Below are 23,803 nucleotides of genomic sequence, written 5' to 3' on the forward strand. Positions count from 1 at the left end.
AAGTATTTCAGAAGAAAGTATTTGCAATGAATGTATTCATGGCTTTAGAACCTAGAAAAGGTGGTAAAACACACCACAAATCTCAGAATTTTGATACCTTTGTCAAATACTCATTGCAAGGGTTGAAGATGTACCCTCGTCTGAAATCTCTCTAGTATTTATTTCATTCTGTGTAGTGAGATTTCCCCGTCTTTGTAACTTCAAATCTCCTTACAAAGATGAAACAAATGTCAAAATTGAAAAAACTAACTGTATACCAAATGGAAGAGCCATTCTTGTATACAGATCTACTAACACCAATTCAAATAAAATGAGGTCCTACACATGCTTTTTGTTGAAATGGACCCCGTTCGATTGCTGTTGTATTCTTACCCTCATCCCTTCAAACCGTGATAATGCCCTTAATGGTCTCAAAGCTCTGAGGGTCCTAAGAGATTTTATAGGACCAAAGTCGGAGAATCCCAGGGCAGTAGCTATCAAGCTTATTAAAGACACCTAAATGGAGACACAAAGCAGAATCCAGGCCGTTAACACACTTTGGCCATCTTTACCTGCTTCTGAGGAATACATTATAAAATAACCAAAGACCTGCAGAAAGAAAACTTAAAAAAATTTAACAGGTTACAATTGAATCCTTAAAAAATAAATAATCTGGAAGCGCTGTCTTTTTCTTTATATTTTTGTGTATAAATGAAGATATCAAGTTCCATTTTTATACCTCCACTGTTCTTTTCCTAAAAGAAGAAGACGTTATTTTCCTGTAAGAAAAAAAAATGTGAGGAAACATTGATAAGATGTGATTAACCTTACCCTCATGCCTTCAAATCTGGACAAGGCTCGCAGAGGCCTCAATGCCCTCAGTGTTCTGAGAGACTTCATGGAAACCACTTGCCCTTGGCTATTCCCATAAGTTGCTATCAGACAAGCTACTGAAATCTGCATAGATTGAATGAACAAAATGGCTGATCAGATCCATGCAACCAAATGTTATTGCCCAAACGTCTATCCTTTTTTGTTCTTGGAAGGTGAAATAATGTTAGACACTCCTTAAAACACATCAGAAAGTTATTTAGCACACATTAAGAATCCTGCGGTTGCATACTACTTTTGACTTTTTAAACTGAAAATAAACATCCCTGTGGAAGCTCAAGCGTTTTATGATATCTTATAATCGACCCAGGTTACTTTTAAGATGCAATGCAAAATTATTAAAGTACACAAACAATGAATGTTTTTTTTTAAACATACAATGAATGTTAATTAACACTTTTAGCTAACTGTATAGAAACATAGATTAACATGTAAAAGGCCTTAAAAGGAGTTCATTAGCCTAAGTTTAGTTAGCTATTTGAATCACTGTAATAATCATAACCAAAATAATAACCATAAAGACAAAACCTGAAACTGTGACTTCTGTTCATGGCAAAATAAGGGAGCTGCAAAGGTAGTTCAGATGCGAAGGAGAGGGGGATTGTGGTCCATACCCTGAAATCCCCTTTTACAGTATATGTTTATGAATGTAAATGGAAATGATGTACTGGAGAAACACCAGTGGATACCGGTGGATGTCTTCTGGGAAAGATGGGTACATACATAAAAATTCTCCTATCTAGTAAAAAGAGAGGAGGAATCCTGACAACATTATTGGGGGACAAGTACTATATCTTCCTTTGGCTAAACCAAACCCCCATAGCAATGTATGCTTACTCTCCTAGCAAAAGGCCCACATCTTTAAGAGAATCCTCAGAAGATCCATGAGAATGTGATTGGTCTACTGGGTAGTCTACAATATCCAGCATCGCCGGTGAAATGCTATTAACATTATTACAATTTAACACTCAAATATGTGACTACACTGGAAAAAAAAACTGTATATACAAAGAAAACAGAGCTCCACTCTGTCATATCTATCATTTTTATTTGGAGTTTTTTTAGGTAACACCATGCAATGGTCATATATAATACATTGTTTTTTTAGGCCGCCTTCACATGGCTGTTTAGTCACATTCACCAGATTCTAGTGGCAGGAATCAGTGGAATCTTGTTGCTTATAATATCAGGGCTGTATATAGTGACAGTCGCTCAGCCTATGTAAATTAATGACAGACTAACAGTGAATACAGCTGTTTGCATGTATCCACACACCTGCAGCTGACTGTGTCCAGGCTTGAACATCCATCCCTAACCACAGGTAATCTCATGGTCAGCGGCTACATCTAAACAGTGGCAGCCATTGTCAGCTTGCCATTATATTAAATAGGCTGAGCGGCCACAGATATTAACATGCACCTGTGATTCCAGCCACAACAATCCATTATTTCTTGTTGCTGAAATACTGTGTTTGCAGCTAAACTGCTATGTGCAGGAGGCTCTATACAGATATGATGAACAATATATTGTGAGGAAGAAACCTAACATTTAGCAAAACTACACACAAAGTCAGTATTCAAAACCAATTACCAGATACTACAGAAGACAATGCTGTGGAATCTCTCCCAGGAGATCGCTGGCCAACTGACATTTTCATTAATTTCATATACTAATAAACATCTAATAAACATTTGGCTGTGTATACTTTACGTGATTAAAAGTACATGCCAGTACTTGACCAGAATGAAAGCATTCCTGTTGGTCAAATACGATCCATCTACATGAACAAGATACATCAAGCAAACCAGGGCAGCCACTCCTCTCTAATGAAAAGGCATTAGCCCTTAGCCCAACAGTGCGTTTGTCTATGGTATAACTGCAATCTAAACTTAACTAAGTCACAACAATAGACAGACATAATGTGCTTAAGCTGGTAACACACAACCTATTATAATTTCTTGTGTCTTTATTGAACATACCCATTAAACATTAACAGTGTTGGCGAAAACAAGAAGTGAACCCATGGAGTTATTAGCTGGTCCAACTGTCTTTGGCAGCTACGACTTCAAGCAATCTCTTTCTGGAGTTCTCGATCAGACCTGCACAACGTTCAGGAGGAATTTTTGATCATTCCTCTTTACAAGCCTGCTTCAGCTCAGACACATTTGTAGGATGTCTGGTGTGAACAGCATTCTTGAGGTCCACAGCAGCTCTATGGTGTTTAGGCGCATTCTCTTTTTCTGAAGCCAGTCTGTGGTGGATTTACTTAGGGTCGTTGTTCTGCTGCGCCATCCAACCTCTACTAGGCTTCAACTGGCTGACAGGCACCATATTATTATTATCCTGTAGGATATTTTGGTAAACTTGGAAATGTATTTCCCCCTTGATGTGGGCAAGTGGTCCATGCCCTGAGGCAGCGAAGCAAGCCACAATCATGATGCTTCACTGTTGGGATGATGTTTTGATTTTGGTAAACTCCATGTTTTTTGCTCTATACATAGTTCTGAGTATTCTTCCCAAACAATTCAACTTTTGTTTCATCAGTCCATAAAACATTTTTCAAGTATTATTACTATTATTTTTATTATCCAGGATTTAAATAATGAGGGCAGATAGTACAGTTACAAAACAATACAGGAGGGTCCTGCTCATTCGAGCTTAGTAGCATTGCAGTTTGCCAAGGTGATCTTTGATAAACGCCCTGCCTGTTCAAAGACTTGTGTATGGTAGACTCATGAACATGAATATTTGCCAGTTGCAATGATGTCCTCAAGTTTTTAGCTGTTATTCGTAGGTTCTTCTTTACCTCACTTGGCTGGGGTCCCACTTCTAGGGAGAGTAGCCACAGTTCTAAACTGTCTCCATTTATAGGCAATTTGTCAAACTGTCGACTGATGAATACAAAAACACTTTGAGATTGCTTTGTATACCTTTACAGCCTTATGAAGATCAACTACTACATTTTTAGAGAGCTCCTTTTCATGAGGCATGGTTCACATTAGGTGATGCTTCTCATGAACAGCAATCTTAAAATGTTTTGAGTTTTTTTTTTTTTTTTTTTTATCAAAGTAGCTCCAAACTACACCTCCAAACTAATTTTATTTAATTGGACACCAGGTGCGCAAATGGCTGACTCCAATTAGCTTTTGTTGAAGTAATTAGGCTATGGGGATGCTTAGGTTTTCCTCCTGCATTGTAAAAGTTTAACGGGTGTGTTTAATAAAGACACGAGAAATTAAAAATGTTTGTGTGTTATCAGCTTAAGCAAATTGTGTTTGTCTATTGTTGTGAATAAAGCCATCCACACATGGATCTAAATACTGCTAGTTCAGCAGGGACTGTCCAATTTTAAATCCATGTATGGGCACCCTGATTGTACACAAGTGAGTCTATCAATCAACTCCTGTACAACCAGCTTGTTGGATTTTTCCCAAACAATTAATGCCACCAGCTATAGCTGGCAACGCTAATCGTGTTCTGCCATCAGGGAAGGCTCCCTGCACTCCCCACCAGCAGAATACAATATTGCTGCAGTACGTATTCCCCCACAGTCAGTGGAGGGTGGGGTAATCAAGCAATTTTCTCTCCGTTCACCAAGAAAATTGCATAAACTATGGCTTGCCTTTAATGAGAATGAGGTCACATTTCATGGCAAATGACTGCAGAAACCAGGTAATTCCAAGGGATTCACATTCTCTTTATTGCCACTGTATATGACTTCCTAGCCATTTTCACCAGCCCCAGATGCCAGGTGCCCCTTTACCCAAGTGAATTAAGGTGGCACTAGTGAAAGAATTCAGAAAGTCCAGGGCACATATCAGGGCTGTCCCAAGACATTGTGCTTCCTTGGGTCAAATAATAAAATGCCCCCCCCCCTACAAAAACAAAAATCAAAAAATCACACCCACCAAAAGGCCCCCCACATCCATTATTTTATATCATTAAATTAAAACTAAAATTAAATTGATTAGGAAGTCAGATGTACATGCAAAAGCAACTTGTCTATATGCTAAATTATAGGACCTAACAGTATGTTAAATTCCAAACCACAAACTCCATATCACTGACTCTTCTCATCACAGACCATCCCATCACAGATCCCCCCCCCCCCCAATCACAGACCATGCCATCACAGACTCCCCTCATCACAGACCATCCCATCCCAGATCCCTCCCCCTCCATCACAGACTCCTCTTCATCACAGATCCTCCCATCACAGACTCCCCTCCATTACAGATTCCCCCATCACAGACTCCCCTCATCACAGAGCCCCCCATCTCAGATTCCCCATCACAGAAATGCCTGCTCACCTCAATTGTGGACCCACTAGGTCTGTTTTCTCCTCCAGTTTGAAGCCACGTGGGATGTGGGGTAACGCAGAGAGGTACCAAGCGGTGGGCAGGTTTGATGCTACATATTGGAATACTGCTAGAATTGTTTTTATATGCTGTTTTTTCTTTTAATGAATGTGAGTGTAATGTATGAAGGTGGGATTATGTTGTGATTGCAACTTCTAGCTCGGGTACTGCACTATTGGAGATTGTCTTTTTCCTCTTATATGTCATTCTAGAGCACTGCTAAGGGGTGTGGAGCTGTTTAGTGATTGGATGCCAGAGAGTACTTTCATTATTTGCTGAGTCGACCCCTAGTGAGTCTACAATGGAGTTGAGCAGGCACTTCACCTGGCGATCTGAGCACAAGATTAAAGGAGAGAACGCGCATCGAGTGATTCACACGTGCACCTTAATTGACTACAGATGTTGGTTTTTTGCACTTTTAGGAGTTTTTTATTGGTCGATTGCACTTCTAAGCCATTTAAGACTTTTTTAGACTTGAGCACTTTAATTGCTTAGAGACGTTGAATTTTGCTGTACTTTTTTTTGCACTTTAGGAATTGCTTAATTTGGATTGCACTTTATTATTTAAGATGTTTCCTTTGCACTGCAACTCATTTTTTGTATAAAGTTTTTATTTAGTCACTGTTTTCAATTATATGTTAATTTGAACAGCGCTATCACATAAGTTTATGATTCTCCATCACAGATTCCCCACATCACAGAACCCCCATCACTGTCCTCCATCGATTTTACAGACTGCCCTTTCCATAAGATCGCAGCACTCCCCCTCCCATTCCTTATTTACACAAGATGGGAAGCATGGCAGGTCCAGGCAAAGGGCCTGACTTTTCAAGTGAAAGGCAGGTGATTAATTTCTGGGACCGCCCCGCTGTCTTGAAACCAATCACCTGCTTCCTAGCATGAAAAGTACCGGCCTTTGTCCTGACCTGCCATGATTCTCATCTTGTGTAAATAAGGTAGGGGAGGGGGAGTGCTGCGATCTTATGGAAGGGTCAGACTTGCCACTCCTGCTGGGCCAGGTGGAAGAAAGCTGTACATCTGATCTGGTAACAGCAGTGCACACCAAACTGCTGGAAAAAAAATCTTCTGGGGCATGGTAGGGCCGGCCCTGGCACATACTTGCTTGGATGTTGCAAATTATACACCTAGAAAAGAGGAAAAAAACTGTTCCCGAGAAGTATTTGTTTATATATACACTATGTGGGGTAAAGCCATGACACTTAAGTACAGGAGAACATGAGATAGTGAGGCTTCCTCTTGTTAGCTGAGGAAGGAAGCCAGAATTAAAGACTTGCAATAAGCCCAGTGAATTAATGTACACCCAAAAACTGCTATCCCTGTGTATTAATAAAATTGTACTTACATAACTAAGTTAATTAAAGGTATTTTTAGTACAGTCTGGTAGGAAAATCAATAGAACTGGGATAATATAGATCTCCATATAAATTCAGCATCAATTATAAAGCATCATTTTCACAGGTTTTAGGAATATTTTGAAAACTAGTGTTTTAAAGCTAACTTGTGGAAATAAGCAGCTGCCTATAGGCACGCACCCCCTGCCCACATCCCACAATACAATGCTAGCGACTCAGTTAACAATCATGTGGTCTGAACATTGATGTGATTGATATGCACATTGCAGATAAGAATAGGTATAGATATGAAATTATCAGCTTTAAGAAAGCCCTTATCAGCAAGAAGTATTATGGGAAGCCTCTGGGCTGTCCTGTGCTGTCAAACAATGATATATACATGTACAGTATATATATATATATATATATATATATATATATATATATATATATATAAAGATAAATAATGTCGTTATATTAATTTTAAAATGTTATCAATGCAACAGGTACAATTTAAGGCACATATTCAGAAAAAAGGTGAAAGTAACAGCAATGTCTGCATGAAAAATGACATTACCAAGCAGGTAGGCTATGCATCCTGTATGCATTCCATGTCTAATTTTTTCTGAAGTGAATCCCTAAGGTATCTCACTCAGTTTACAATGCAGATTCAACTTTTTTCAAAAATGTCTCCAACTTGATAACCTAGCCCCCACTACATTAGCTGAGCCATCCTTTCCCCCAAATACCAATACTTACCTTTTTTAGATGGCTGTGTTCTCTCGCATTGCTACAGCCTGGCCAGTGCAACACTGCACACTAATACTCCATAGACTTGGGGATTGCAGGAGCAATCCTATTTGAGTCTGAGGAACACCAGTTTGCTTGCATGGGGGGGTTGCCACTAGATTTTTACCTGCTTGCAGACAAGCAAGGAAGGTAAATATATTCCTGCGGGGGGGGGGGGGGGCACACTTGAGTGTATTGAGTAAGCTAGTCAGGGGGCCAAAGTTTTTTTTTGCTAAAATCTAAACTTGTAATTTAGGCGTGAATGATATGTAAAAAGCTCAGAAACAGCAGTATATGGCAAAATGTCACTATACATAAATGTCACTTAAAACATAAATATTTTAGATCACACATCAGCATCTTGGCACTTGACAGAATGTTCAAGGTGCCATTATTTCATACAAAATGGGGCACTATCTAAAAGACCACAGAGTTCTGACATCACATTACCATTAATTTATAAAGAGAAAATTGTTTAATAAGTATTCTAACAAAAACAAATACAATATACCTAGACCCATGGAAATAGAACCAACAGCAACACCAGATATACTGTATGTGTTTGTATACATATATCATTATACAATATATGTATATATATATATATATATATATATATATATATATATATATATATGCACATATTACTATCAGCATTATTATCAGGGAGCAAATTATCCTCCCTGATATGGGCTCAGGAAATGATGGTGCTAATCCCTGTTGATCCCCAGATTTTGGAATGCAAATCCCACCTGTTGCACCCACTCAGCCAGCAAAAGAAACATAAGATAAATGATTTCCCAGCTGCTGAACTAGGTGACAAATTGCAAGATGTCTGTTGCGGAAAGCTTATTCCTAACACTGCAATAGATTTACACCTGCTCTCCTACTGACAGTTATTCTCAAACCCATGATTAAAGAGGTGTTCCAGCTGTGGAAACAACAATTAAAAGTCAGCAGTTACAAATATTGTAGCTGCTGACTTTTAATATATAGACACTTACCTGGCCAGGGAGCCCACAATGTCAGCACCCCAGCCGTTTTTCGAATTGGCTGCCGGGTGCTGCCACCGCAATTCATTCTAAGGGAAACTGGCAATGAAGCCTTTCGACTTCACAGCCGGTTCCTTTTTGTGCATGAGCGAAGTGCGCTGTGCATTCTAATTGACTCGGCGGCAGGGAAAGGAGAATGGGGACGGAAGTTCTGAGGGACGGCGCCGCTGCGCTGTCTTTTGGAAGTGGGGAAGGGTACCTGCAAAAACAGGTACCCGTTCCCCCCTCCCCCCTGAAAGGTGCCAAATGTGGCACCAGAGGGGGGAGGAAGCAGATGAGTGGAAGTTCCACTTTTGGGTAGAACTCCACTTTAAGAGATTCAAATGTAACTTTACATAGGTGAGGCAGAGTCTGAATATCTTATATTAAAAAAAATGGTATTTTATTATTACTATTACCATCAGGATAACTATAATTGTTATATATCCACATCACAAGAAACATTTTATCATTTGCATCAATTGAGCTAATTTAAATAAGTAACATGTTACACTTGCAACTTTGTAGCTCTGTATCTTTGTGCTCTTTTGACTAAGCACTGTGTTCAGTGTCAGAGTTTTATCTTGTATCCTGGGCAAATTTATGATAAAAGAAAAAAGCGTTTAGTGTATGTAGTGTGAAATCTTCCCCTTTTCTTCATAAGTATGCCTAAGTTCTGCTAGGCTGGCCAGGCAAGGGCCAACTTGGAGCAGATGTGTAGAATACATGTACTGTAAAAATCACTGTAGCATCAACAAATCCCTCTGCATATTTTCTCTGGTGATTTGAAGCTAGCACTCCTAAATCTGTCTACAGTGCTGATCTATGCAGCTACATATCATATACTGGGTAATAGGATCACCTGCAGCTGTATTGGATAACATGATTATCTTCCAAAGCTTGTCACCCTCTTACTTGATCCAAATGCTTTAAAAGTCAGACAAATCACTAAAATGGCTGTAACATAGACTTTTTTTTATTGACAGCAGTTGATTTTATACCATAGGAACCAAAACACTAAAGGGAAGGATTCTGCAGCTGCAACTAAAATGCTTGTGCAGGGTGCACAAAGATCTGAGAAAAACTTTAAGAGCCTGTTCACAACATGTGTGGTACAGTGCACTGTCCAACACAGTCCTAACACATAGTCACGTTTTTAAATTATAAAAACTTTGTAATTGAGGCATCAGCACTGTTTACACCGGTGGCCACAGTAGGATATGGCCACAAATCTAAAGAGCCCCAAACAGGGTTTGCTACCTTCATGATCTCAGCTGCGGCCACATGCTCTCACCTGCTGACACTGTTAGTCAGGCAATACATGGTGCAAATTTCTTTCCTTCAACCTGCCGGAAAAAGACAGTGATTATCCCTAGCAGCTATAGCAGCCACTTGCAATAAATGCAAGCAAATCTGGCAGGCTGGATGTACCCAAATTGATTGATTTATCAGGCTGCCCATTAATGGTTTGAATCTGCTGAACCAATTCGAACTGTGTATGGCCAGCCTTACACACCTTTCACATGGGCCAGATCTGGTTTTTCTCAGTAGGGGATCTATTTACTGATTGGATTTGCCAGATGACAGGTCTGTGTCTGCTCTAATTGGCAGAGTGGACAGGGACACCGCCCGCTCTGCTCCATGGGCTGTTGGATGTAAACAGACCAGCTGTCCATTTACACCTGACTGCCCTCTGATCCGATCCAGCCGAGATGGAGATCCGAGATGGAGGGGAACAAACAGATCCTCTTCTGTTTGTTTTTGCCAGATCAGATTGGAGGTAGCCAGGTATAAATGGACACAAGTTTGTTTACATACCACTGCCTACAAAGGAGAATTTAGGGTCAGATCAGGTCTCTCTTGTGAAAGGGGCCTTACTGGTCAGTCTCACATTCTATCCATTTTAGACATATATTTAAAATTAGGCTATAACAACACCTTAAAATACTACTAAACTTGTGTAGTAATATAGTGCAGAAAGAAACAATGATGTGTCAATTTTTCTCACCATCTGTGTCCCACTGTGGAGATTTCCCTTCACTTCCTGTCCCATAGCCCCATAATCCTTGCAAATTAAGGGAATTCCTTGGGGGCCCACAGGTCACCGGAACTAGTACTTTTCTGGGGACAACCCAAAATGTTGGATTTTCTTTTACTATCACTTTCAATGAAAATGGTCAACAGGACGAATAGTGGGTAAATCTACCTAATGGGGGCACAGACAGCAACAAAAAAAAAACTGACAAGTGTTCTAATCCCCCGGCACTCTATCCAAAACTAAAAAAAAATGTTTTGCCTTTAGTTATATTTTAAGTTCAGTCATTACCCCCCCCCCCCCTCATAACTCACTCATATTCTCTGTTTAGGTTATCAATATTAAAGAGAGATAGAGTCTGAAAGCAAAACACATCTGTTGAGCTCTCTATTTAGAGAAAACTCATAATGCTTCATGACACTGGGTCAATCCTTTACTAAATTTGTATGTCTAAAACAAAGATTTTATATAATCAATTTTAAAAAAACATGTGAACATAAAGCACAGTTGAAATGTACCCAACATTATAACTATACAAAAACCTTTTACTGTTTTGCTTTAAGTTTATTTCTTACTGGTTACTGCAGGTTATACCCTGCCCTATGCCCTAATAAATGAGGCCAAAGGTTCAGACCTAGGGCAACATCATCTCCTCTACTGAGATATATAATGGCTTGCTAATACTTATGTCATCTGCATCTCATTGATATCAATATGCTACAAATGAAATTATTGCTAACATTTCTCAGTAGCAGAGACCGAATCACCAATGTAGCCCTAGGCTTAAAATTTACCTTTTCTCCAATCTCTGAGAGCTCAGGGAGTCAGGAAGGAGTAAACTTACAGGCAAAAGTACAAGTGCATGTGATAGGTCCCATTTTAATGAATCCAGAATTTCACCTGTGATTTCATAAGATCGCTACTTTCTTCTCCAAACATGTAATATTTTCTAAGCATGTCATTACCACTGTCCAGATATAAGCAAAAATCACTGCTCATCACATATAAGATAACAGATTACAATCAAATACTTAGAATTATTGCATCCAGAGCATATTCTAAATATATATTAGATATTTCATTTTATAAAGTTTAAAAGATCCCCAAGTAAATAATCCCTCCTGGTGTTATACAAATACCAGTGGCGTAACTAGAACCTTCAGGGCCCCGATGCAAGAAACCATAAAGGGCCCCCCCCCCCCCCCCCGGACGGGGCCCTTCCCTCCCAGCCTGGTGGCGGGGAACGCCAGGGACGGTCGCAAGTGCAATGTTTGTGTGGCAGTTCTGACATTGGTGTCAGTAGTTTTTTATTTTAATTACATTTTTCTACCATTTGCTTTATTCATTTTGTTTTTTTTTTTTACAATATTTTTTTTAAATATTTCTTTACAATTTTTTAGGAGAAATATCAGGAGTCTAAACAGACCCCTGATATTCCACCTTTGAGACATAGCTTTCCATCTCCTTCTCTGAAGCTGCACAGAATAAATGGATAGGAATAGCTCTGTACAGAGCTTCCCATTCATTCACATACTGAAGCATTGTAAATACAGTTTACTATGTTTTAGTTATGAATAGACAGAGTCAGTGATCGGTATGTATCACTGACTCTCCATTCAGAAAAGGCTTTGTCCTAACAGATTCCCTGAAGCAGCCAGTGGGAGAGGGGAAGGGGGAACCTTGCAGAGCTGTAGGGACGAGGGGGGGGGGGGCAGCAGAAAGAAGCTGCATAGGTGGTGCGGTGGAGGTAGCTGCATATAAAGGAACCAATCTCTTCATTTCCCCCCGCTTCTCCTCCTCCCCCTCCCCCAGGCATTCAGCGGCTGCAGGAGGAAAATGGAGAGACGGGTTCCTCTATGCCGGTGTTTCTCCATCTTTTTCCAGTCAGGGCATCTTGAAAGTATTTTCAGTCTGGAGGCCCCCCAGTCTAAGGCTTGGTTCACATTACTCCGTGTCACAGAATACGCACAAAATTGCACGTGTTCCTGACACGCAGACAAACATGCAGGGGTGTCATTCATTCTTAATGGTACCCCTACACATTGGCAAACATGGTGCATTTTTGCTGCAGCACAATAAAAAAAGAAAAAAAAAGGGAATTTTTTTCCCTGCGTTTCTGTGGGGCGGCCCACTGAAATGAATTTGCTGCCCTATACACAGCACATAGATGTGAACCAAGGGCCTGTTCACATGTGAGGTTGAGGGGTGGTAAAACCACACGCTTTAACTGTGTTTTTACCAACCCCAGCTGTTCACCCTGTAGCTGCAGAGACAGCAGCTGGGGGTGGACACACATGCTGTGGCTGGTATACCCCCTGGTGAATGGGGCTGCACTACAACCACCCCACAATTGTGTGCATTGTACACAGTTACAGCATAGTGATGATGCATTAGGGCAGGGGTGGGGAACCTTTTTTCTGCCAAGGGCCATTTGGATTTTTGTAACATCATTCGGGGGCCGTACAAAATTTAATAGGCATTGCTTTGCGGCAAAAAACGCTGTAAAAAATTGCGAGGTCACAAAAGTGTGAAAGGGGCCTTCAGTAATCAAGGTATAGTGTGCCCCCTTTCAATGCAGACTGACCACAGTGTGCCCCCCTTCAATGCAGACTGACCACAGTGTGTCCCCCTTCAATGCAGACTGACCACTGCGTGCCCCTTTACAATCCTGACTGACCACAACGTGCCCCCTTTCAATGCAGACTGACCACAGCGTGCCCCCTTTCAATGCAGAATGACCACAGCGTGCCCCCTTTCAATGCAGACTGACCACAGCGTGCCCCCTTTCAATGCAGAGAGACCACAGCGTGCCCCCTTTCAATGCAGACTGACCACAGCGTGCCCCCTTTTAATGCAGACTGACCACAGCGTGCCCCCTTTCAATGCAGACTGACCACAGCGTGCCCCCTTTCAATGCAGACTGACCACAGCGTGCCCCCTTTTAATGCAGAGAGACCACAGCGTGCCCCCTTTCAATGCAGACTAACCACAGCGTGCCCCCTTTCAATGCAGACTGACCACCGCATGCCCCCTTTCAATGTAGACTGACCACTGCGTGCCCCCTTTCAATGCAGACTGACCACAGCGTGCCCCCTTTCAATGCAGACTGACCACAGCGTGCCCCCTTTCAATGCAGAGAGACCACAGCGTGCCCCCTTTCAATGCAGACTGACCACAGCGTGCCCCCTTTCAATGCAGACTGACCACTGCGTGCCCCCTTTCAATGCAGACTGACCACTGCGTGCCCCCTTTCAATACAGAGAGACCACAGCGTGCCCCCTTTCAATGCAGAGAGACCACAGCCTGCCCCCTTTCAATGCCTTGAGTCCTCCTGCCTCCTCCACCAACGGCATGTGTTTGCCTTTCGGCCAATCAGGAAGCGGGTCTCGTACCCGCTTCCTGATTGGCTAGGAGGAGGATCCGTGTGACAATAGTGGTCACACAAATGGGTGGGCTCGGGCCCCCCCCAGCTTTACACACCCCTCCATCTCCATACACCCCCTCCCCAGCTTTACCCACCCCTCCATCTCCATACACCCCCCCCCCAGGTTTACACACCCCTCCATCTCCATACACCCCCCCTAGGTTTACACACCCCTCCATCTCCATACAACCCCCCCTCCATCTCCATACATCCCCCCCCAGCTTTACACACCCCTCCATCTCCATACACCCCCCCTAGGTTTACACACCCCTCCATCTCCATACACCCCCCCCCCCCTCCATCTCCATACATCCCCCCCAGCTTTACACATCCCTCCATCTCCATACACCCCCCCCAGCTTTACACACCCCTCCATCTCCATACATCTTCCCCCCCAGCTTTACACACCCCTCCATCTCCATACACCCCCCCCCTAGTTTTACACACCCCTCCATCTCCATACATCCCCCCCCCGAGCTTTACACACCCCTCCATCTCCATACATCCCCCCGAGCTTTACACAACCCTCCATCTCCATACATCCCCCCCCAGCTTTACACACCCCTCCATCTCCATACACCCCTCCATCTCCATACATCCCCCCCAGCTTTACACACCCCTCCATCTCCATACATCCCCCCCCCAGCTGTACACACCCCTCCATCTCCATACACCCCTCCATCTCCATACATCCCCCCCCCCCGAGCTTTACACACCCCTCCATCTCCATACATCTCCTTGCAAGTTTGTAGTAGTTAAACATCACAGACCTCAGATCAGAGCAGCGCTGTGGCAGAGTGGAGAGAGCTGGTCCCGCCTCCTCTCCTCCGTGTACTGTACTGCACAGGAAAAACACAGGAATGGGGAGGGGCGGGTTCAGTCAGTGCTCGCTCTGTTTTCTGCACTCACACACAGGCAGCTGGGGAGAGAGACCAGCTGCCGTGTGTGTTTAACCCGCTGAGGATCGGGGAGCTCCAGTCTCCGCTGCGCTTGGTCGCTCGGTCTCCTCCTCTCTATACATACAGGGGGCCCTCCCAGGCCCCCTGCAGCATGGGGCCCGGTCGCCATGGCGACCCCTGCGACCCCTGTACGTCCGCCCCTGACAAATACGTTTTAAATGTGGTCAACATAGGGCAGTTTAGATCTATCTATATATTGAAAAAGTGTGCCTATTCACTTAAATCTCTGACATATGTAACACAGAATATTTTTAAAAAGTCTACAGAGAAGGAAACATGACTAATGAAATGAAGAGATCATAGGCCATTCATCCACAGGACACCTAATACTCATTCACATGAATGACTCTACTTATTTCTTGTTAATTCCAGTATGATGGGATTCTCAGTGGTATTTCAAATTACCCATCAACAAATCTGACAAAAAAAAGTGATAGAGGCGGTATAATGCCAGCCACTATAAATATAAATTTCATCTAAGATTATTAAAAAGATGACCTGATCCACATATGCCAAAAAACATAGGTACAATAAAGATTGTTGTTTAGCAATAACTGCAATGAGCAGGGATGTAATATAACCTATCCTATGCTATAAAACCCTTTTAGAGACCACCTTTAGCAGTCTACTCATACAGATGTGTATTTGCTACAGCACATTTCTTTCAGCCCTTAGTTGCATTTGTTTATTTAATAAAGCTAAATGAGACAAAAGAAACCAAGATCTATAGCTTGTACAGTTTTGCATATAAGATGTAGAGGAAATAATTACATGCCTAGAACCTCTTGCCACCCTCTTAACAAAGAGGGATTGAGTTACTAAAGGCAAAAAGTCTGTGCACTTTGCAAAGTGCAGTTGCACTCTGTCAAGTCAATCAATTCTGGCTCAAGGCCACACCAGACTAGACCAATTTGGTTAAGCTGGGTTTTGCAAACTTTTAGTGGATTGTGTTATATATCTTCATGCCGTTCTTACATTGTGGTAATGTTCAACTGTCTAAATGATGCTGCTTCACAACACTTCCAGCCTCCCTTGTGCTTTAAACTTTGACTCACAGCCAACCAGGAGGCTTTGTGTTACCAGACAGAAATGAAATGGTTTGTGCTCAAATGCTTACCACCAAATGGAGAGTGATAATATAAATTGCACATTATCAATTAACCCTCTGCAAACGGTTACATCTTGCTACTCACTCTCTCCCATCATCATTTTCATTAATCCAGCAGTGCATTGCACAGGCAACAGATTTAGGGTAGGGCCACATTTAGGGAATATTGGTCATTGAGGGTCAGAGCAGAGATCACATTCGAAACTCAGTTTTCAGAGTTATAGTGGTCACAAATGTGTCAACTGCAACATTTTATCACTTTGAATGGGAAGCAATTGAACTGGTTGAAATTTGTTTTGTTAGGTTTCCACAGGGCTGCAGTATGTGCTGTATAATTAAATTGTCTGTTCAATCTATTACAGCTAGGGTGCACCCATGGAGCCCTCTGATGTGGCTAGCGATCCCAAACCAGGGAAGCATATACCCGGGGTCATCAACCCATTTATCGTGATCTTGGCTTGCCGACCCACCATCCCAGAGCATCAGAGTGATCCGGTGATGGCAGAAGAGGGAGCAGGTAGTCGAGGAGAGAACAGCAGCCACATAAGCCGATGATTTCTTTATAGCACCTGCTCCTGTCCCAGGCAGAGTGATACCAAGAGCACTCCGCCTCTAATTCTTGCTAGCAGGCAGGAAAGCGATGCCAGCAGCAACTGCAAGAGGAAAAGTAGGTCAGTGTATTGAACAACATAAACACTGGGCATATTAGCTGTTGAAAAGGGCATATTAGCACCTATGAAAGGGTGAACAAATATTAGTCTACTTTCACACTGATCCATGGGTGCAGTGCAGTGCACTTTCCTGCGGGTTAGCTGCACTAAGCCATAGACTTCCATTATATCCTGGGGGTTTGATGCATTTCTGAAAGTTCACCACACCCACAAGATATGGGTAAAAATCCAACTGGGATTGGTCCCACAGGAAATAATAAACCTGATTGTTTTTTGCTATTCAAAATAAAAAAATGTGATCATTCTATCATTGTGGGCTACAACTGGTTACCAAATTACTTAGGTGGCCCTCTCTCTTCAAAAGGATGAGCACCCCTGTTTTACAGCCTGCAAAGGAAATAGCTTTGGAATTTTTTTTTTTATATAATTAAGATCAGAATTTTACTTACACAAAAAGGAAGAGCAAACACATCTGTGTAGCATGGCAAAAACCTACTCTTGAATATTATTTTATATATTTATTATATTATTTTATATTATTCTAATCAAATCTAAAAAATTATGCAAAATGTATACTTGTGTGACCACCATTAGGAGCTTCAGCAATAGATTCCACATTGTCCCCTATGGACATGGTTATGAGGAGCTCCCAGTACAAAAGTTTGTGACACTCCAAAGTTTAAGCCAAATGGTTGTTAAAGAAGAGCGTAAGAAGAATCAAATGCATTTCAGGGTAAATGCCTCCCCCTTTTTCAAGGCTGAAACTGTGAATATGATTAGATTAGTAGTGGGCTACAATTACAATATCAATAATGAGCTTGATCTAAACTGTCAGATTGGTCACATTGCATTGTTTATTTTTTCGTTTATTTGGGTTTTTTCAATGTGACTGATCAGATAGTTTAGGTCAAGTTGATCAGGGCAGGATGCTGTTTGGAGATGTTCAGGCATTGATTCGAATCTGTGCAGAATTGGCTTTGTCCAGTCCTCCTAAAGGCAGTGATGACTTTTCTCCCCCCTTCAGTATGTTTCAGGTAGAATGACTGGTATGGTTATTGGAGGATGACTCTGCCTATTTCTTTGAGCACTATTCAGCATGTTTCCAACAGGTGCTTGTGGAGTGTATTAACCTCCTTGGCGGTATAAATGTTTCCGATTTTAGGCGCTGAAAGCGGTACAATTATTTTGCTAGTAATTCTTAAGGACAAGCAGACCAAACCAACTTGTTACATATGATTTTTTTTTTTACTGTGCGTTCTTCTTTATAACATCTCGGGTATGATAAAGTTTGAAACCCAAAATCATAAATTATAATATAATAAATAACTATAAATAAGTTAAATTTTATATATATATATATATATATATATATATATATATATATATATATATATATATACATATATATATATATATATATATATATACATATATATATATATATACATATATATATATATATATATATATACAGTATATATATAGTACAGTAAAACTGCAGGAAAGGGCACTGGGGGCAAGCTCATGGACTAATGTAAATTTATCTTATTTTGTAATGTAATCCAATAGGATTACAATATATCAGTGTGTTTGTGTGTGTGTAGGAGACGGAAGCCGGGGCTCACAGCATCGGGCAGAAGATCCGGCCGCCGTATGCTGCAGGGACACATCGCAGGATCCCAGGGACAAGGTAAATACCCTCTACCAGGATCCAGCGATGCACCCTGGCGGTACCCCGAGTGTGGCACTAAAATTTCACCCCAAGCCACACTCGGGAATACCGCTAAGGAGGTTAAAGAAGTACCATCTCTTGTCAGACAGGCAAAGTGTAAACTGAATCTTGTTAAACCATTACTAAAAGCATGGTCAGATCTATTTCACTCAGCCTCAGTCAGCTTGCACCAACCCATTCCTGCTGCTAGACACCTGCCTGCTCAAGTATCTCTCTCTCTCTCTGTCACCCACAGCAATCAAAGTTGCAACCCTACTACCAACCATTTGTCAGGACCCTGTTTCCACTTGCTGTACCTACCCTGCCTTTAACCCCTTGAAGATTACTTCTTCTTGCTGCCTATGCCAAACCCTCAAAAATCCTCCTTAGAAACAGCTCCCTCTTTTTCACCATCCTCCAGCATTTATTTTCCATCAGCTGCTCCCCTTACTCACAGCCCTGCATTCACATGCAGAACCTCAGTGTCCAGTCCCAAAAAGAAACAAAAGTTTTTCCCAACTTGCACAACCTGCCACTATCCATTTCTGGCTCCACGCCAGCCGATCTACTCCAGTCTGCCTCCGCGCCAGCCGATATGCTCCAGTCTGCCTCCACACCAGCCAATCTGCTCCAGTCTGCCTCAATGATTGCCAATAGGATTAGGCCCTTCTCTGATGGTCCTGAACCTGATGACATGACTGACCTTACTGATCCTTTGCCTGCTGACCAGCCTGATGTGCCTCTTCCCGCTGCCCAGTCTGATGTGCCTCTGCTTGCTGCCCAGCCTGATCTGCCTCTGCCTGCTGCACAGCCTGATGAACCTCTGCCTTCTGCCCAGCCTGATGTGCCCCTGCCTGCTGCCCAGTCTGCTGTGCCTCTGCCTGCTGTGCCTCTGCCTGGTGTGCCTCTGCCTGGTGTGCTTCTGCCTGATGATCTGATGCCTGCTGATCCGGTGCCTGCTGCCCAGCCTGATGATCCAGTGCCTGCTGATCCGAGGCCTGCTGTCCAACCTGATCATTCAGTGCCCAATGTCCAGCCCGCCTCTAATGATCCCCTGACCAATGACCAGCCTGATTTTAATAATCCTCTACTTACACCGGGGTTCTACTGACTTTGTGCCTACTGCCAAGTTAGTTTTAATTGACTCTATATGCATGCTGCTCACCTGGATTGTCCTGCAAAGTGTAGGATTCCATATGTCGTTGGGTCTGACACCTCTGAGTCATCGTGTACCTTGTATGGGTTACCTGTTTTGCCTAAGATTCTTTTTTCAGTTGCCTCGGTTGGGTCCCTCTTATAGTATGTCGCTCTGATGGTGCCAAAGCCTGGTGGTCCATGTATACCCTTCACAATTGGTTGCTATGTTTGCCTTCACAACCTTGGTAGTGGTGAGCTCCAGGGGAGTGGCAGAGTACCATTTGTGCCTTGCGACAACCTGGATGCGATTACCAAAACTCCAGATGCATTAAGAAACCCGTGTCGGGTAACCAGTGCCTTGGGGAACCTAGATGGCTGTTGAAGAATGGAACAAGTCCTGGAAAACAGGCAAGCTACATGGTTGTAACCAGACATTCCAGTGTCAGAGTTTCGGTGTTGTCACATGACCCCAGGGCTAAGTTTGTGGATGACCCATGGTACCCCAGCATTGAGATACTGTCTTGAGGGATGAAATGTCATATGTCTCTATGTCACCAGACCCAGGCGGTGTAACCTAGCTTATTGTTGGATCAAAGCAGCAGAGCATTCTGTTTGGAACCCGGCACTCCTTTGGCCTAAAAGACATTTTACCTCTAAACGTATGCAGCAACTGGGTATCAGAGAGCTGATGGAGATGAAAGAGGGGATAACACATAAACAGTTCAATGTCTGAGGCACTGAATAAACAGCAGCGCTTGGAAAATCAGCTGTAAAAAGGTAATTATATTCATCTAAATAAGAAAGAAAATCATACTGACACCATTATAACATATAACTTCATTACCAGAAATGAAGTTAATTTCAAAGCATATTCCTACCATTAAAAAAGAATAACCCATATGGCTCCCAACAGGAGGTAATCACAATATGAGAAAGTGCAAGGAAACATTTTTCTTGGTATAACCATCTACTTTATTTACTGGGGTTTTATTACACTACTCTCACAGCTGCATGTGTTTGGCAATTTCCAAAAGATGCTGAAAAAGTGAGAGGTTGAAGATGTGGGTTAGTAGCATTGAGTTTAGGATAGAGCAGGAAGTGGGTCACAGTAATTGTAAGGGGACAGGGTCCAGGGGACAGGTGTTGAGGTGGGCTGTGGAAAGGAGTTTGGCAACTTCCACAGTGGTATCAGGGTTGAAGGAGGAAAGTGTTGAGTGTGGTGTTGGACCTGGTGTGTTGGTTGGTGGAGGAAGCTGGACACTGGATATCTCATCGCAAATTGTTTTTGTTTTTGAAGTGATTGGCGATCTCTTGGGCAAGTAAGCGAGTTGGTGGAGGTAGAGAGAGGTGAAGTAAGTAATAAAGGGTATAAAAGTGTTTACAAGGTTTGGATGATAGGGTTTTGATGAGAGTAGTGTAGTAGGTTTGTTAAGCAGAGTGGAGGCAGGAGTTGTATTTGAAAAGGACAGATTTTTAGAGGGTGAAGTCTTGTAGGGATTTCGTTTTACGCCATGCTTGCTCAAGAGAACGGCTGCATCTCTTGAGATTTCTAGTGTTGTCTGTTTGCCAGGGTTGTAGCAGGCGAGGCCCGGTTCTGCATGTAGAGAGGGAAGCGGGTGTGTTCAGGGAGAATGACAGTATCTTGTTGTAGATAGAAGTGGCCAGGTCTGGGTGGATATGGGTGTGATTTTATCATAAAGGCAGTCAGTAGCAGAATGAAGAAGGGAAGGGTTGAGGTTGCAGTTTCCTGCCAACTTTTTGCAGGTTAGCGGCATGGGAGGTAGGAGACAGGGAGAGTGTGAAACTGATAAGGTTGTGATCAGAGAGAGGAAAGGGGGTGCTAGAGAGGTTACAGGGAGTGCAGAGGCAGGAGAATAGGAGGTTGAGAGTGTTGCTATTGGAGTAAGTGGTGGTTTGTGTCCATTGGGTTAGGTTAAAAGCAGAGGTTAAATTCAGTGGTTGAGAAGTGGCAGTTGTCATCTACTGAACATTCTCTTTGAGGCTATGAGAAAGGCAGCAGCCTGACCCTTTGCACGAAGAATTGCTCTGTTCAAAATCCTAAAGTACTGATACCTCTCTTCTATTTGCAAAGTGCAATCACGCACATACCAGCTACTCATTGTCCTCTGTGTGATTCAACCATCCTGAGTATGGTAGATTGCTAAAAGTTTATTTTTTTTCTTTAACTGTGATCACTGGCTTCAGTTGGCAACTTTTTGTAAACATTTCTGCTGGAGGCTAACATACTAAGTAAATTGTTTGAATATTCACTTCACTTATTCGTTCATTTGAAAAGTAAATTCCTGTTTTCTTATTTCATCCAACTCCTTCATTTTTGAAAAAAAAAAAAAAAAAAGCTTTAGAGTCAATTTAAATCATGTTATATCTAGATAAAGCTAGTAGTTAAAAAAAAAAAATCTCTTTTTAATAGTTGCTCAAAAAGAATCAGAATGCAAATCATAAGCAACTGTAAATAGTTTATTGTGTATCTGCCATTAAACAGCTTTTTCTACTACTTGCACTATACAGGACACACTTATGCTTAAAGCCAACGAAGCAATCACCACAGACCATAAACCAACCATAATGCTATTTCCATGAAGTTAAATATACTGAAACAGGAGGTGGAAAAATAATTTCTGGTCCATTGCATAAGGACAGTTCAATGCAAGAACATTATATAGACAGAACGTGTGTAAGCACTATTCAATGATTTATAGGGTCAATAAAATGGAAAGTACATAGAAAGTTTTTCTTTCAGCCCAGAGAGCTGATGGAGATGGAAGAGGGGATAACACATAAACAGTTCAATGTCTGAGGCACTGAATAAACAACAGCGCTTGAAAAATCAGCTGTAAAAAGGTAATTTTATTCATCTAAAAAAGAAAGAAAATCACACTGACACCATTATAACATATAACTTCATTACCAGAAATGAAGTTAATTTCAAAGCATATTCCTACTATTAAAAAAGAATAGCCATATGGCTCCCAACAGGAGGTAATCACAATACGAGAAAGTGCCAGAAATATTCGGCTTGGTATAACCATCTACTTTATTTACTGGGGTTTTACTACACTACTCTCACAGCTTCATGTGATTGGCAATTTCCAAAAGATGCTGAAAAAGTGATCATTAACTACCTTAAAGCAGACCTTTCCCTCTTTTTACTAAAATTCATATTAGCATGCATCTCTGCAAAAAGTTAAATGAAATCATTTAACTTTTTTTTTTTTTCAGGTTTTTTTATTCACTTACCTCTCTTGTGTCCATTTCCTGGTTTCCCTGAAGGCACTAATCACATAGGCCTGGCACGACTAAACCCCCTGGGAAAGCAATCTAATCATTACCTAATCTAATGTAATGTCATGCTGTGCATGCAAGAGATAGAGCACATGGAGTCACGTGATTCATCCTGCGCATGCGTCATTTGACGTTAGTCATCTTCAAAAAAAAAAAAAAAAAAGATCTAGAGGTAAGGCTTCTTTTTTTCTAAACAGATTAATGTAATGTTGTTTGGTGCATGCAGGAGATGAGCCGCATGATGTCACACACTCAATCTCAGATATGCACACTAGGACTATATTATAAACTGACCCCTAAAGTAATTTTTTTAATTATGGCGTGGAATGGGGGAACAGGAAACAGAGACACCATGAAAAAGATAAAGGCAGAAGGAGAGTCAACATGGAGGTAGGTAAGTGTATATTTAGGTTTTAGGTTTTCTTCATGTCTTTTTCTAAAAGTGGGGTTTTCTTATATCACAGTGTCTTTCACCTCCTTTCAGCTCTCTAACCTATAACTTTTATTGATCTGTAGTATTATATAAACAATGTAAAGTATATGAGAAGCTTCCATTTATCCAATGGCTAACTTAAAGTTTATCCATTTTGGAAAAAAAAAATTTTCAATATACTTTACAGCATGCAGGCAGATACTAGCATGTTTCTGACACTAATATGCAATTATACCTGCTTATATATTTAATGATTGTGGCTATTTAGCAGTTTATGGAATAGGGGACTGGTATGTGTTTTAGCTTCAATTAATAAAAATGTGATATCATTTTGAAAATTTACTTGTTACAATTTTTTTTTTTTGCTTTTTGTTGATAAGTTAATTTTAAGGTGCTGTCTAATGCTACACAGCAGCAAATGAACAGTGCTCAACAGGAGACAACAGGAGACAAACCACTCGCTGGTGGAACAGATAGCAGGTTTACAGAGAGCAGTAACCCAGCAGGCTGAAACAGTGAAAGGTGACCCGCGGAAAACAGTGCAGTGGACCCGGCAAAAGATGACGGTCACAGGCAATGTTAAATCATGCCTAGCAATGTTTGAGCCGATTGCAGCAAGGAA

At 41.7% G+C, this 23,803-nt stretch overlaps 1 protein-coding gene across 1 annotated transcript in view; it reads right to left on the minus strand.

Annotated features, from left to right (window-relative positions):
- The window catches only part of LOC309556717 (sodium channel protein type 5 subunit alpha-like), a 600,678-nt gene that overhangs the window by 79,414 nt on the left and 497,461 nt on the right, over window positions 1–23,803 (minus strand). Inside the window, 1 exon segment of the mRNA XM_082259196.1 lies at window positions 373–495. Within this exon segment, the coding sequence (XP_082115322.1) occupies window positions 373–495 (123 nt within the window).

This window comes from Pelophylax lessonae (assembly GCF_965119305.1).
Source record: "Pelophylax lessonae genome assembly, chromosome: 5".
Classification (NCBI taxonomy): Eukaryota; Metazoa; Chordata; class Amphibia; order Anura; family Ranidae; genus Pelophylax; species Pelophylax lessonae.